The sequence below is a fragment of the Nanorana parkeri genome, unplaced genomic scaffold (genome assembly GCF_000935625.1).
Source record: "Nanorana parkeri isolate BGI_ZX_2015 unplaced genomic scaffold, ASM93562v1 scaffold90, whole genome shotgun sequence".
NCBI lineage: Eukaryota > Metazoa > Chordata > Amphibia > Anura > Dicroglossidae > Nanorana > Nanorana parkeri.
The window spans coordinates 1,039,342-1,055,108 of record NW_017306358.1 but is presented as its reverse complement, the minus strand read 5'-3'; the positions used below and the strand labels follow the sequence as shown (position 1 = coordinate 1,055,108).

General features: G+C 39.6%; 1 protein-coding gene across 1 annotated transcript in view; it reads left to right on the top strand.

The window, feature by feature from the left end:
- CPNE8 (copine 8) overlaps positions 1–11,242 on the top strand; it is a 189,005-nt gene extending 177,763 nt beyond the window's left edge. Inside the window, exons 18-20 of the mRNA XM_018552507.1 lie at positions 3,884–3,941; positions 7,922–7,995; positions 10,352–11,242. Coding sequence (XP_018408009.1) covers positions 3,884–3,941; positions 7,922–7,995; positions 10,352–10,540 — 321 coding nt within the window. The 3' untranslated portion in view covers positions 10,541–11,242. The remainder of the gene's footprint in view (positions 1–3,883; positions 3,942–7,921; positions 7,996–10,351) is intronic.
- The last annotated feature ends 4,525 nt before the right edge of the window (positions 11,243–15,767 follow it).

Here is a 15,767-nt window from a genome sequence, read left to right as displayed (position 1 = left end):
GACCTGTGGTAAGACCCAAGTGGGACGAGCAAAGCCAGTCCTTTATGACCGACGTTCCCTCAGGTGTCGGTCACTCAGAATGGAGAGTCTGATGATTTCCTCTAAAGACTTAGGAACCCCCCACATGAGCCAGTTTGTCCTTCAGAGTCTCAGAAAGTCCAACACAAATTTGGGAGTGGAGGGCCACATCATTCCACTCAGTGTCGGTACTCCATCTCCTGAACTCTGCTACATAGTCCTCCACAGGCCTCTGGCCTTGCTTTAGTGAATGTAGGGTAGACTCTGTGGTGGTTGCTCAATGAGAATTGTCATAGAGTGTCATGGCTTCGAAGAAAGACAACACTGAATTTAGGACTATCTTGTTCCAAGAGTGGGTGAGCACAGGCTTGAGGTTCACCGGACAGTAGTGCAATTATAAACCCCACTTTAACAGTCTCTGAAGAAAGCAACTGTAGCTGTAACATGAAGTGGAGATAGGTCAAGGCCTAGATAGCCCATCTGGCGCCAGGATCTGTGGTATGTGCGCGCGTGACGCATGCCCAGGCCTGCTTCTACCGTGTCTCCCCGAAAGTAAGACCTACCCCGAAAATAAGACCTAACATGTTCCATTGGCCCAATTTATGTCTGGGTAATTGAAGTCACCCATCACGACTACATTGCCCTCTCTCCCAGCTATTCCTATCTGTGAGTGAAGATTGACTTCTCCCTCTTCCCCTATATTTGGAGGTTTATAGCAAATACCCACGAGAAGTTTACGGCTAGCGTCCGTCATATCTAGCTCCAGCCATAGAGTTTCCACGTCTTCACCATTATTTGACATGATATCGTCCCGTATATGCACATTTAGATTATTTTTTACGTAAATGCAAACATGTATTGCTGCATCCAAGTAGCCAGCAAGGGGTCTGAGTGTAAAAATCAATGATATGTGCAGCTTGTCTCCTGTTTGCATGTGCGGTCTAATAAAATGTCACGATCGCAAAGCTCCCTCCCTCTCGCTGGCCCGTCTGCCTGCCGGTCCACCCGTCTGCATGTACGGTCTAAAAACAAGTCAAGATCGTAAAAAACTTTCTGGCCGCAGCTCCCTCCGGCCCGTCTGCAAGCCGTTCCGCCCGACTGCCTCCCGACTGCCTCGGCTTTTAGGATGCCTGGACGGCATCAGAGAGCTCCAGACAGCTGCAGCCAGGTACCGTACTGTGACACTGTGTGACAGTCACAGTACCATTCTTTCACTCCCCTTCTCCAGTACTGTATGATACAGTACATTACATGCCGGTATCTCTGCTCTGTGTAACAGTCACATCCAGCCGGCCGCAGCTTCTGCCCCGCCCACACGCCAGCCGCAGCTCCCGCCCACACGCCCACCGGCCGCAGCTCACGCACGCACGCAGCTCCTGCCCCGCCCACACGCCAGCCGCAGCTCCCGCCCACACACCCGCAGCTCACGCATGCACGCACAATGGAAGCGACATCCGCCGGGACCGGCAACAGCACGCCGCCTTCCAGGACCTCATCCACTCCTCCCCCAGCCAGGTAAGACATCCCCCGAAAATAAGACCTAGTGTCTTATTTCGTGCAAAAAAATAAATAAGACAGTGTCTTATTTTCGGGGAAACACGGTATGGACCACAGCAGGCGGATGCGCATGCGCAGCTGCTTGTGCCGTGCTCACAATAGCGTCTTCTTGACAGGTATAAAGGGGCTTTCCCATTTGTTTATCTGTTCCTCTTAATTATGTCATATATTAATGTATATTTTTCATAATTAAAATTAGTATATACTTACAAAGTATGTATGTTTTAGTTAGTTTGAATGACAGTCTTGTTTTATGGCTAATAGGTAATTGATGTAATATATTATAAGACAATATGTCAATATTTTATACAGTCTCCTTTGGTATGCAGAAGGTTGAGGTCACCAGTGTACCCCATCATAACTGTTTCTCTTGACATTTTCTAATATTTCGATCACCGCTTAGCTCTAGGCTGAATTATTTTTTTGTTACAAAACTAGCAGATGTTATGTGCCGGCTGAAAGGAAGATGAACCTAAAATATTTATGGTTATATGTATAAAAATAGTTGTTCTCATGAAGTAGGGTTTTGTGCTGTGTGCGAACATGATCACTTTTGTTGAAGCAGTACATGAATAAGTCTGCTGCTTTTAAATTCGCCATGACCATTGCTGTATATTGGGCACACTATAAATTATATTTAATCCTATTAGTAAGCTACAATGGATACTCTTTTAAATTGAATCAGTGGTTGAAGGAAAATTACACAGCACTTGGCTAAAAGCATATAATTTGTGTAACTGATGCTTTTAACTAATATAAGTAGCCAAGTCTTGGAATTTCAGAATGTTTGAGAAGTTCCATATACTCACATTTTCCCGAGGAGAAGTTTAAGTTCAAACTGCTTTCTTTGTTCCTGTGGTGAAAAACAGATCTGCTTCATTAGACGTCTGATGGAAACTTTTAGAGAATATGGTTTTAATGCCTTGCATTTAGTTGCATGTTTGTTATGCTTGTTTACTCCCCATTTATATAATTATGTAGTCTACGCTACCTTTTGTTTGGAAGTGTGAAGGCTCATCAGTTAAGAAGCAGTATACCCCGTACGCTAGCAATTAAAACATACATGCTTGTAATGCACACGAAAAATTGACATTATTTCTAGGCTGGATATACTGTGACAAACTTGTGATATCGCTTCAGTCTTAAAGTGCACCTGTACTATGCCATTCAAGGCAAAGCAACAGGTTTGCCCGGTTCTTTGGCTTACTCCCCAGGAAGCACAGATTTTCATGAAGGTGAAGCAGGATTTTTGAGAAAAAAAGCAACTTATTCTTGATGCATCTTTCATATATTATTTTTTTTTACATTATAGACAATGGTAATGCACTAAAAATGCTCTAAGCAATTAATTTAGTGTGCTCTGAGTCGTATGTCCAGGATTTCCCACAAAACGAAGACAGGAAGCGATGGGTATTGCATAGCATTATATTTAACAGCTACATATTAAAAACACATTTTGCTTTCTTTATAAAATGAACTTACCCTAAAACAAATGGAAAATGCCTGATGGTTTAGGTGCCATTATTAATAATGTAAGCGTTACACCAGTATGTTTTTTGACAGTTATGTTTTGTGATAATTAAGTTAGCAGCATTTTAAGTGCGTTTGGATTAAAAATGAATGTTAGATTGAAATCAAATCTAACGTCCATGTAAACCACATGCAAAATGCATGTAATGGGCACATTTTATACATTTTTCAAAATGGTGGCAGGAAATGACTATATTAACCCTAGTTTCATTTTAAATCGCAATGTACTAAAATGCTTCACAAGACCTATCAAAAGATGAAATGTACTTTCTTCCTTTAGGCTCTGGCAAATGTATTAAAAGCAGATCATCTCCTATTTATTTTACATTTAGGAAGGTCATCTTTTTAATATTGTTAAGTGCTACATAAAGAATATCGCTTTCAGCAGCAAAATCTATGAGCTAGCGTTGCTCAAAGAACTATCTAGTGTACCTTTAGAGCACGTATGATTTCTGGCAAGTGATATCTTTGTCTTTAACACGACAAGAGAATGATGACACCCTCTATACTAATGGCATACATAATATACATTGAAGAGCTTTTCACAGTAAGAGAACTTGTCAAGTATAACATCCTAATTTACAGATAGCATTTATGCGTCAAATCTTTAGGGGTTTTACTGTCTTGGATTGTGTCTATTATCAACAGGTATAGCTAAGCAGAAATATTTCTACCATTGTTCGGGGTAAAAATAACATACATTTATCATGCACCACATGCTATTAACAATGATTATTTGATGCTAAACTTAAGAATGATTTTCATTTCTTTTTTAAAGGCTTCAAAACTTTCAATGTCAATTATCATTGTGGGAGTGGGACCTGCAGAATTTGATGGTGAGTTTTTCACATATGTTCATATATTGAACTGCATTCATTACTTTGCGGGAAAAAGCCAAGCAATGAACCTTGAAGGAATGCTCAGTGGAAGCAGAAATAAATATCTCATAGTACTTCAACTTCTTTCACCTTTAGTTAAGTGTTTGAAATGTGTGATGGAAGCAGTATTCAGGTGTTGGGTCCTTCAAGCACTCTAATTCAGTAGCATCATATCACACTGGTCTCACAAAAAACAAGTGGTCAAGCTGTCATAAAATAATACTTGGGATGTGCTGTATTTCTAATTATAATTATTCTGTGATTAGGGAAGGTTGTTTACCTGTTTTTTTTTTTATTAGATATTAGGACTTAAAGTGTATTTCCACTTTTGCAGTCAGATTTGAGAAAACCTCTGTTATATGTTTGTAATGTGCATCTATTCACACAGCATACTGAAAAATCATTTTTAAAATAATATTTGGCGTTATTTCGCTTTTGGGTCACAAGAGGACATTTACTAATGTCCTCCTGTGACACAAAACTCTGCAAAAAGTGGGCTTTTGTCCGATATATGCTGACAGTGCAGAGCCGCACTACAGCCGAAAAAGATCCTGACAATATTGTCAGGATCCACCCTGCTACCTGATTGACAGCTGGCCCTGCCTCTCTAGAGTCAGAGCCAGATGTGCCCACCCCCTCCCCTGTCTGTCCCTCCAGTCAGTGCTGGAGGAACGGAGAGAGGAGGGGGGAATCCCTGCAGGGAGCGGTGACTGGCAGGAAGATGATCGTGAACTGAGCAATCTGCGATTTGTGATCACTCTTAAACTATAGAGCCGACGTGTGACAGCTGCAAGGTCATACGTTGGCTCTAACTGTGTGAGTGCATTTCACTCTCCCCATAGTTCTTCGTTAAATTCATTAACATACAATGGAGAAGCCCCTCATCCCTCAAAACCCCTCCTCATATTAACCTCCCTGGCGGTATGATTATGCAGGATTTTAGCATGCCAAAGCAGTACATTGTTTTTCATGGCAATTTCTTGTTTTATATTGTAGGCCTGTAATTCTTAGTAAATCTTAGGAATGACTCACCTAAATCTGTCCAAACAAGAGTCCAGTAGACATCCCGGGTATGATAAAGTTTGAAACACGAAATCATAAATAATATTATAAATAATTATAAGAAATTATAATATAATCGATAATTATACAAAATTATAATATAATAATTTAAAAAATTATAATAAAAAAAATGGTCCAGTAAATGGGAATTCTGGGGGCGCTGCCTGATCCATACCACAGTCAATAGAGTAAAGTAAAAGTGCAGGCAGGGCACTGGACAAAGCTATGGGGACAAAATTGAAGTGAAATAGTTTAAAACATATATGTAATTATAGCAGATTACATTGTATTGTGTGTATTCTGTGTAAATGTCATGTTTGCACTTTTAAATTTTCCGCCGTCTCCGTCCCCCGCTGTGACCCCCGAAAACTAAACTGAAAGCTGAATGCCGGCATCGGTCGGGCGCACACAGCAGAGGACACCACGGGCTAGCAGGGACAAGGCAAGTGACACTTTCGCGCAATCCCGAGTGTGGCTCGGGGGTTACCGCTCTTGGTCCTGAAAATTAACCCTGAGCCACACTCGGGAATACCGCCAGGGTGGTTAAAAAGGAGAAGCAAGTAGAAATGTTAATCCTTAAGAATTAACATTTCTACTTGCTAATTAATCCTTAAGAAGCCAAGAAACCCTAACCCAACTGAAATCAATTTAAACTGCATTTTTAAAATATTTTTTTAGCTTAAGCTCTGTGAATGAGAACATGTAACAAATAAAAAATAGGTATTATCCAAATTGGGTGCAAAAGTTGAATTACACTCTGAGTTCTGCTTCCATTCTGCTTCCGTTATCTATTCACTAGAGATGACAAAGGGTACAGCTTGGTCTGTTATTCTGTAAGATAATTTTTGGCAGTGACCACTAAAGGGCTCACATTCCTGCCAACACTGTGTATCTGTGATTGCATTTGCTTTATTTTCTGTGCTTTGGATGCCTTACTTGCTAAATGGCATAAAACACAGACACTGGTAATATAATTCAAGTAAATGAACAGCCATACTCCTGGGCTTTGTCCAGCAGCGTTAAACAAATTCTTAACTGGGGTCTTTAAATTTTCTCTTTAATTAAAGTATGTTATTTAAAACCAAACAAGAGCTTGTTTACAGGTCAGTTTTCTCTATACAAAGGCCTACTTCAGTGAAAAAGAAATGTGCAATTTACAGACAATGTAGCAGAGTTTTGGCCACAACCCCACTTTCCCCTTAAGAATCAATAAGTTGTGAAAGAAGTGACTATAGAGGCAAACATCTATATACTTTAAATGTGTACCTCTGGCTGGAAAATGCTGTGTGATAAAGTTGCACGGAATGAAGGGTCATCTGCTATAGAAAGATTAAATGTAAAAGGTCACCACCGTACACTACTCATTGTTTACTGTGTTTGAATGTATATTTTGACGTACTTTTTCACAACCCGTTTAGATTTTTTCTATCAATCCAGCAATGAATGCGTGTATAAAAGCACAGTTGTAACATACGATATGTTTCAACAGAAAGATGGATAGATCAATAGATAGGAAGAAAGACACCTTTATTTGTGTTTGTGATATTATAGAAGAAATACTATGGGGTGGCTTTATAAACAAGTTGCAGAGCCATTCATCCTTCAAAACTGTGTGAAGTTGTGTTTTGTGCATATGGAGTAAAAAAAAAAAATGTTTTTAGTAAATGCTAATTTCCTATACTCCTCAGCTCCATCTACTGGCCATAGTACAGTATTTTCCTAATAATACATTTGACTTGAAAATAAAATATACTAAGAGCAATAATTTTTGCTTACATTCACACAGAATAGATATACACAGAGTTTCACAGAATGAATGGCTATGTTTATTGTTTATAAATACAGCCCTAACTGTTTAAGCAAATGCCTCCTCTGTGCTGAAAGGTATCCACAGACAGGATCACTGCCCAGTCTGGATGAAGTTGGGCAGACCAGGCCTCAAGTCAGTGGGTACCACTGTGCAGACCTGTGCAGGCATTTCAGTGTGACCATTTTCAGCTGATAGCTAGCTTCTCTCCCAGGATTAGGCCATCACTAGGTGTTTCAGCTTGTCCTTACTCATTCTTGTTTTGAGATCAACAGGAATGCACATTGTCGGATTCTAATCTATGCTTTAACTATATGTACTAGAATTTCCACATGCAGACTTACCTTCATTCGTGTGGTCGTGCCTGCTGAAAAAAAAAAAAAATTCAGACTTTTTCCTGTGCCTAGTGTGCAATAGTACTAGAGCCCTCTTCACTCCTATGGATGGTTCCCGTTCATGGCGGGCCTCAGCTATATAGTGGCATATAGACCATCCATAGGAATTAATAGGTCTGCAGTGTTTGTGTGCACCAGACAGAGAACCCGGTTGGGATGTTTTTCTTGCAAAGAATGTGTGGCATCAGACAGAGCCACATAATGAAGAATTCAGGAGCAGGAATAAAGATTAAGGGGATGAGGGTACATTTAAAACACAATTCTACTAAAAGTTAACAGGGCTATTCACAAAAGGGTGAAGAGTTTGGAGAAGGCAGGAGAAGTGAACAATCTAGGCCAAAATAGCTGATTTGGAAAAATTCTCCAATTCAGCTCACTTTCCCATTCAGCTATTTTGTCCTAGATTGTTCACTTCTCCTGCCTTCTCCAAACTCTTCACCCTTTTGTGAATAACCCTGTAAGTTGTCCTTTAAAAGGACTGATCTTAGAATATGTAAACTGCCATGGCAATAAGTGTTCTTGTCAAATGATACTTGAGATATGTGACCCACATTGGGGAGTACTTAGTAAATACTGGCTTTTATAAAGGAGTACATGCATAAATTTGATTAATACGGTGTTATAATATTTGTATTAGTGTTTTTTTTCTTTACAAATTTGTATTTATTTTCAAGCTATGGTAGAATTGGATGGAGATGAAGTCCGAGTATCTTCAAGAGGACGGTATGCAGAAAGGGACATTGTCCAGGTAATACCTTACTTGTTAAACCTTGCTTTCAAAATAAATGAATAAAACCTCTTGTACCAGTGTTTAAAGGAACTGTAGACATTAGATTTTAAATATTGGCTAGTTGCTAAAGTATATTACAAGCAAGATTCTTCTGACATGTGAAACATATGCAGCACACCCCTGACCCCGAAAAGCATGTGAAGTACCCCAGAGGCAGGGTGGGCTAGTATTTCACTCCAGGGGTAATTTCTTGGCTGATTGTGGAGTGTGAATATATGTTGGGCACCAGTCACTTTAAGGTGTTTGAAAGATTGTATTACTTGTTAGCTCACAAGGAGAGAGGGATAAGGGTTACAGAACCCAGGACATGTTATAAACTCCAGGCAAAATATTTACTTTCCAGCTATATAGAGCAAAGAGCCTTTAAACTGGAATAACTGTATATAGCAGAACTTGAGCTGATTAGCAGACCTCTCTGTGTGTCCTCCCAAGAGAGTTACCAGGCTACTAGAGGTCACAGTCAGCAAAACATTCAGCCCCGGGCAGGAGTCCAGTGGGAAGAAACACACTTACAAGGTCAGCCCCAAATATGTATGTCCCTCCCCAGCATGCACCACTGGCAATAAAGCTCCTAGAGGGGGATTTATCAAAATCTGTAACACCTGTACACAGCAACCAATCAGCATCTCTCTTTCATTTTCAAATCTTAACTGAACAGATTGAAGAGATAAGCTGATTGGTTGCCATAGGCAACTGCTCCAGTTTTTCTCTGCTCCAGGTTTGATCAATTCCCCCCTAAGTGTGAGACACAAATATTCATAACCAGCATTATTGTATCTTCTTGCTCTATTGCCAGAGTCACACCCCAGCAGCAGGCAGAAACAGACATTACCAATAGGCTTAGGGGAGAAATTAGTACAGCACTATCAATTTGACTTGTTACAGCTGAGCAGTGCTATATTTAAGTAGCCACCCTGCTTAGGGCAAGGTGGCTACACATATTCTATTTCGTGCATACAGTCCTTAAAATATTGTGAACATTGCTACTTGTTTTATTTAGTAATCACAATTGATAACAATATGGAGTTGGCAGCAAGCATGGTTCCCCCTTTGGTAAATACTAAGATTATTTGCACTGCATACACTATGGGAGGAATTTGTCAAAACTGGAGCAGACACAATCTGGAGCGTGTGCCCAGGGCAATCATTCAGCTGCTCTTTTCAGTTTGTTCAGATAAGATTTGAAAATGAAAGAGAGAGGCTGATTGGTTGCCATGCACAGCTGCTTCAGATTTTGTCTGCTCCAGTTTTGATAAATCCCCCTCTATATCTTGAACTAATATAACCAATATAATAATATTAGCCAAGTTACTTTTGTTACCAGCCTAAGACAATTCCTGGTATATTCCTTTGGAGAATCCATGTAAAGAGTACAGGATACAGTAATGTTGTATCACATGACAATTCATGGAACGGATACATTCTAAGATTATGGGGAATTCACTTAAGATGTCAATATCAGATCAGATGAAAAGCTGAGCTTAGGCTGCCAAGCTGTATCTTGAATGTGGCAAGGCACCATGCTTTGGCACAGGACAACTATAAGGGCATAGCAGGGGATTGAATACTACTACTGCTGGATAAAATTTTGGGGTGTAGTGTATAGTGACTGTGTTATCTATGATGCTGTTATAATTATTAAATACCAATTTACTAAAATGCTTATCAGCAACATGCTATGAATCAATTTTTCTCAAGTGGGTCGCGACCCCATGTTCAGTGGGTCACCCCGTGCCTTCCTCAGCCTCCCCCTTTTGCAGCACTGCCAGTTCTTGAGCCAAACAGCCATTCAAAATATGCTGCCCAGTGCCAAGTGTCAGCTTGAGGTGCCTGGACTGGAGTGACGCCACATTCTGGCTCCCAGCACCTCTACAGGGCACGCAAGGGTGCTGTACAAGCAATGCACATATGGATGGAGCTCTGTCACAGCACAGCAGCCCACACCAGACCCCAGGCTGAGGATCCACTCCAGTTCTGGTAAGGTATGGAGACTGGGTGGACATTTTGAATGGCACCCCAAATGCACCTCCCACCCACAGTTCGATCGCCCGCACCGGAACGCACGGTACTGCAATGCTGTGCATCCCATTGCAGTGCGACTTGGGTCACGACCTAATGACCGAGGACAAATGTGTGTCCTGAGGTTACATAGGTTGAGAACCACTGCTATAAATCCACTGTTTTATTCTGTTATACATTGCTTTGAGAAAAGCTTGAATTATATTAGGATTAATTTAGAACATGTGAGAATGAAGGTGTGTTACATAAGATATCACATTCTCTGTAACCATATAATTATGTCTTTTGATTATAGTTTGTTCCTTTCCGAGACTACATTGACCGAACTGGAAACCATGTACTCAGCATGGCACGACTTGCTAAAGATGTATTAGCAGAGATTCCGGATCAGTTTCTCTTGTACATGAGATCCAGAGGATTCAAGCCATTTCCTGCTCCACCTCCATACACACCAACTGGGCACCCTTTACAGACTCAGATCTGACTAGTATAAAGTACAGTTCTTCCAACATTTGTGAAATCTTGCAAGCTGCCGATGCCAGGCCAGCTTCAACGTAAGGTGCACTAAGTCTGGACTTTTGAAGAGCCTGCTTGTTTGCATTGAATAGAGATTGACTTTTCCGGATCTAAATGATTCTGTTTACAGACCAAAACTGTAAATATGGATACATGTGAAAGCAGAAAGATTTTATATACTCGACAGGAAAAAATCAAATGACTGAAACTGTTTCCTGAGTCTTATTTTTGTGACCATTTATTTTTATTATTAAAACTGTTGGGGGAAGCACAAATCACACCCTTAACCCAAACTGTATCAATCTCCCTAACCGAGCTCTACTTATGTGGGAATGCAATTCCTTGGTGTTAATGTTTACATGTTACTAATTTTTAAATTTCAGTACTTTTGTAACTATTCTTACAGAAAGTTTTAAATTCTATAAAATCCAGTGTCTTCTGACTGGCAATAAATATAGCCACAAAAAAAGCAATAGCACTTTAATGGATCTCTTACACAAACATTAAGAGATGTGGACAAGTGCTTTCACACGTCTTTGAAAGGAAGAAGAAATCCTGAGATGCAGCACTTAATAGCCTGTCCTCATAAGTAAATTAGCTTACCACACACAAATCAGAAAAAGTGTGATTTTATTTTGAATATTTTACCCTGAATAATTTATTCTTAATTTAAAAAAAAAAACCTTGCCAAAAAAAGATAACTCTCAAAAAGAGCAACTAATTATTATTACAAATTCAAATAAATCTACATGCCTGGTTGAATCTTTTTTTTTTTAGAAAAAACTAAGATATTTACTTTGTAAAGTTTTAAAAAGATGCATGGTGTCTAAATCTTTGTGTGTCAAAGAGACGATAACATGTTGAGGTTTCCTGTTAGCACCTACTCACATTAATGCCGTTGAGTATGAGAAGATGGAATTGGTAAGAACCCTGTCTTCCATTGCCCCGCAGGGGTAATGCTAACACAGGACTTTGAGGTGTCACAAGAAATGTGTGTGAAATGCACGCACGTGTTACTTAATACACAAAAGCTATGTTTACTAAATTACCCAAATACATATATATGCTTGTTCATATATAATGGTACAACTGTTTTTTTTTTGTTTTTTTTGCATGTACAGTTTGTACAACATATAATACAGTTTTGTGCTACTAAGTGTCAAATACAATACATTATACTAGAACTAATGGCCTTAAACACACACCCAGTTCCTCAAAATGATTGTGAATTGCCTTTAAATAATGGAAATTATTCTATATTTTTCTTTTTTTTGTGTCAACCTTGTATCTGACTTGTAAATGTAATTTTATTTGCATAATATATGCATAAATATTTTGTCTATTTCTATGATGTACTGTTAAAACAAAATTTATTGTAATTACTCATTTCTTTTGTAAGCATGGTAACAGGTATTTTGCTGAATCAAATTATCTCTGCAATTTTAGAGGATATATACTTATGTAATGCTATATCTTAATTTTTTTATTATATTAAAAATATTGAAACACTGCCTACATGTTTTTGTATTACTTATGAGGCAACATGGAGAAAAGCTTATCAAGAATTAATTTAAAAGATTGTGGTGTAGTATGGATTTTTCTAATTACTTAACTAACATGAAATGCTGTGGCTTGATCCAAGGAGACTAACAGGTGCAATGTCAGTGAGACTTTTAATGTTATTTATTATTAAATGCATAAGGGCAGGTGTCAATACAGTTGTAATGTTAATAGGTCACTAAATCATTACCTCCAAATAAATACAGTTTTTTAAACATTTAGAAAATTATGCATGTGATAATACTACTACTTTTGAGCTCATAAGTGGTTGTTCGCACTTGAGAGTTAACCCGAACAAAGCCTAAGGGACACAATAGACACTTAAAGTAGTATTAAACTCTTAAACTTTTTCAGTAATTAATCCAGATCAAACAAATATACATTGCCCAGCAAAATATGTATTTATATTTTTGCCCAAACACTTACAGGGCTATTCACAAAAGGGTGAAGAGTTTGGAGAAGGCAGGAGAAGTGAACAATCTAGGACAACATAGCTGAACTGGAAAGTGAGCTGAATTGGAGAATTTTTCCAAATCAGCTATGTTGTCCTAGACTGTTCACTTCTCCTGCCTTCTCCAAACTCTTCACCCTTTTGTGAATAACCCTGTTAGTCATCATGTTTCCAAGCAGCTCCCACACTCCCAGCTGGGCTTCCTGTCCAACACAAGGTCACAAGGGTCAGCGCAGTCTCCAGCAGCCATCCATCTACTAGCTTGGAGAAAGGAGAAGGAAAGAGATAGGAAGGAGGAACAGGGAGGTAATATATATACCTTTTCCCTGGCCTTTCATACTGCAGGAGGTGATGTCATGCTTCTTCTGACTAGATCCTAGAAAATGCTAGGTAGCCAAAATCTCGAGACATGATACATAAGCTCAGTCTAGTAGTTTGCTTCGGTAAGATTTGGACTACTCAGTAGCGTGTTGTCATCCTCACCTAGGCGCTGTGGGCTAGAGGAAAGATAAGTGTAAGGGCAATAGCCTGCGATATACTGAGCTATGGGTCACGACCCTAAAGAGAACTATGGGGAAAAACACTTACCCCATAGTTCTCTTTTAAATCTTTTTTTTTTTTTCTCTACACCTATTTTAATTATTTTTTGCAGTGTCAAGCATGTGTTTAGTGGATCAGGGAGAAAAGTAAATAAGTGAACTTTGCATTTTGGTGCAAGGTCCATTTTCAGCAACTTCCCTGGTTTGCAACAACCATTTCCCTGACCGCCTTCTTTTCTTCCTTCCATTCACCTTCTCTTCTTTCTCTTAGGGTTTATTCAATACCAATCAATCTGTTTCCAGGCAGTAAACAATGTGTTTCCAGGAATAGTTCACTGGATCAGGTAAATAAGTGCTAAAAGACCAGGATCCCTGTGGAACATTGCAAAATTAAACATGAAGCTCACAATGGCTGTAATACATTTATATTTAAAAATATAAGCCTACCCCTGTAAAGCCGTCTAGGTAATTGCATGTATTCTAAAGTCTTGTACTGGTATGCAGAAAGAAAAGACTGCAAAAAAGTGAAACCTTGGTCAATTAAGTAGACACAATTTGAGGCTTGTGAACTAAGTGTATTTAAAAAAAGTGAGTTAAAAACACAGGAGTTGACAGTAACACAAGTTTAAATCCTATAAGTAATATTATACTCTTAACAAATTAGCATGTATTGAAGCTGGGATAATGAGTGGTAGCAAGGATTTTATTATTTTTCTTGTTTGCATATAGGCTATTCACTTTGCAATAGAATTTTCCCTTAGCAAATAAATGTGATGAAACACTGCAAAGAATACCCAATCACTTGCAAGGAAAATAAACAGAATTTCTATATATACGTTATTGGATGGTGGATCTCATCAAAGCTTCACCTCATTCACTAACCTAAGAAAAAATTATTTTGCAAAGTGAACAGCCTATTTGCCTTGGTAAATCAACCACAATGTGTCATATACTGGACAGGTGTAGTAACACTTAGACAGGTGTGGTTTGTTTCATTCAGAATTTTCAGAAATGTGGACATTCTGATGCATCCAAATTTCCGAATGACAGAAATAACGAATTCGAATTTCCGATAATGAAAATTTCAGATGCATCCAAATTTATTTCCGAAAGCACTTTTCTGTTAAACAACTGTTTAAAAAAAAGTGTGGGGTTCCCCCTAATTGATAACTAGCACTTTAGGTCTGTAAGGAAGGTTAGGGGGGATCCCTGATGTAAAAAAAAAAGCATGGAGTTCCCCTTAAACGTTATACCAGACCCTTCCTCACACCCTGGCCCGGTGGTTATGGGGGTTTGCTGCACCACAAACGCCAAACAACATAAACACTACACTTTTGAAAAGCTTCTTTAGTTGAACAAAAAAAAACAGAGACCGTTTTTGACAAATAGACAAAGCAGAAAAGAGGGCAACTAAATAATAAAGGACATTAAAGACTAACTTGAATGTCTTTCTCGTTCATTATAATGCTGCCTATGGAGGAATTGGACACTGGCAAACATAAAAGCCATTGGCCAGCAGGTATAACCCTTCCCACTCCCATCATGTTTCAGTTTTCCTAGTGTCCTAGGAGGATCCACATCCTTTCTCTGTTGATAAAAGTTAAGCTTTATTTTTCTCTTAACATTTTTTTTTTGCTTCAATCAAGTCTTCATCTACATGCTACTGAGCTCAGCATTTAATGCAGCTATCTGGACTGATTTTCTTCACTGATACTTTGGAGGTACTACCCATCTCCCGCTGGACCTAAGATTGTGGGGCTACCCTGGTATTTGCAAGGCTATCACCAGGTCTTCTGTTAACACGTTCTCTAAGTTCTACCAAGGGATGTTCAGGCCACGTCTGATGTCAGCTTTAGGTGTAAGGTACTTCAGGCAGCCCTTTGAGCTACCGGTTGCACCCAGTTATGTTGTTTTTGTTATATGGCCCTGTTAGCATTTTGTTACTGTCACCCTCCCCTCAGTACCGTAAAATTAATTTCTTGGAGTTTATTAGGGACACAGGTCCCACCCCTCTGTGTTTATGATGTACTTCTTATACTTCTAGCTATTTATGGCTTTGCTTCTTAAAGACTGAACTGCTTGTTGACAGTTATATCACTAGTGTCAGGGTAATTTCAGTGTGCTGCTCATGTGATTATTGGCCACAAGCAGTTAAATCTTTCGGTAGCAAAGAGATCTAATCGCCATACACCAGTCCCAACCTTCAGGGAAATTGTATCCAATGTGGAAAATGGGCAATTGCCTAGAGCCCACCATCACAACTAGGGCCCAAAACTAGAGGGGAAGTTTTCTTTAGTCAGTGCATCCCTATCAGGGAGGCACAGTTCCTTGCGGCCACAAGTGAAAAGCTGTGCACAGCCAGAAGGAACTGTACCTACCTTATAGGGATGGACAGATACTGGTGCTTTAAATTTTTATACTGAAGAGGCTGCCTAAGGGAATCTCCGCAGCCTTCCTGTTAACTGCATGCGGCATCCGCACAGCCCTTGTGAGACCCCGCACAGTCCTGGTGAGACCCCGCACAGCCCCTGTGGGACCCTGCATGGCTCTCCTAAGACCCTGCACAGCCCTCCTGAGACCTGGCACAACCCGCCTGAGACACCACACAGCCCACCTGAGACCATGTACTGCTTTCCTGAGACTCT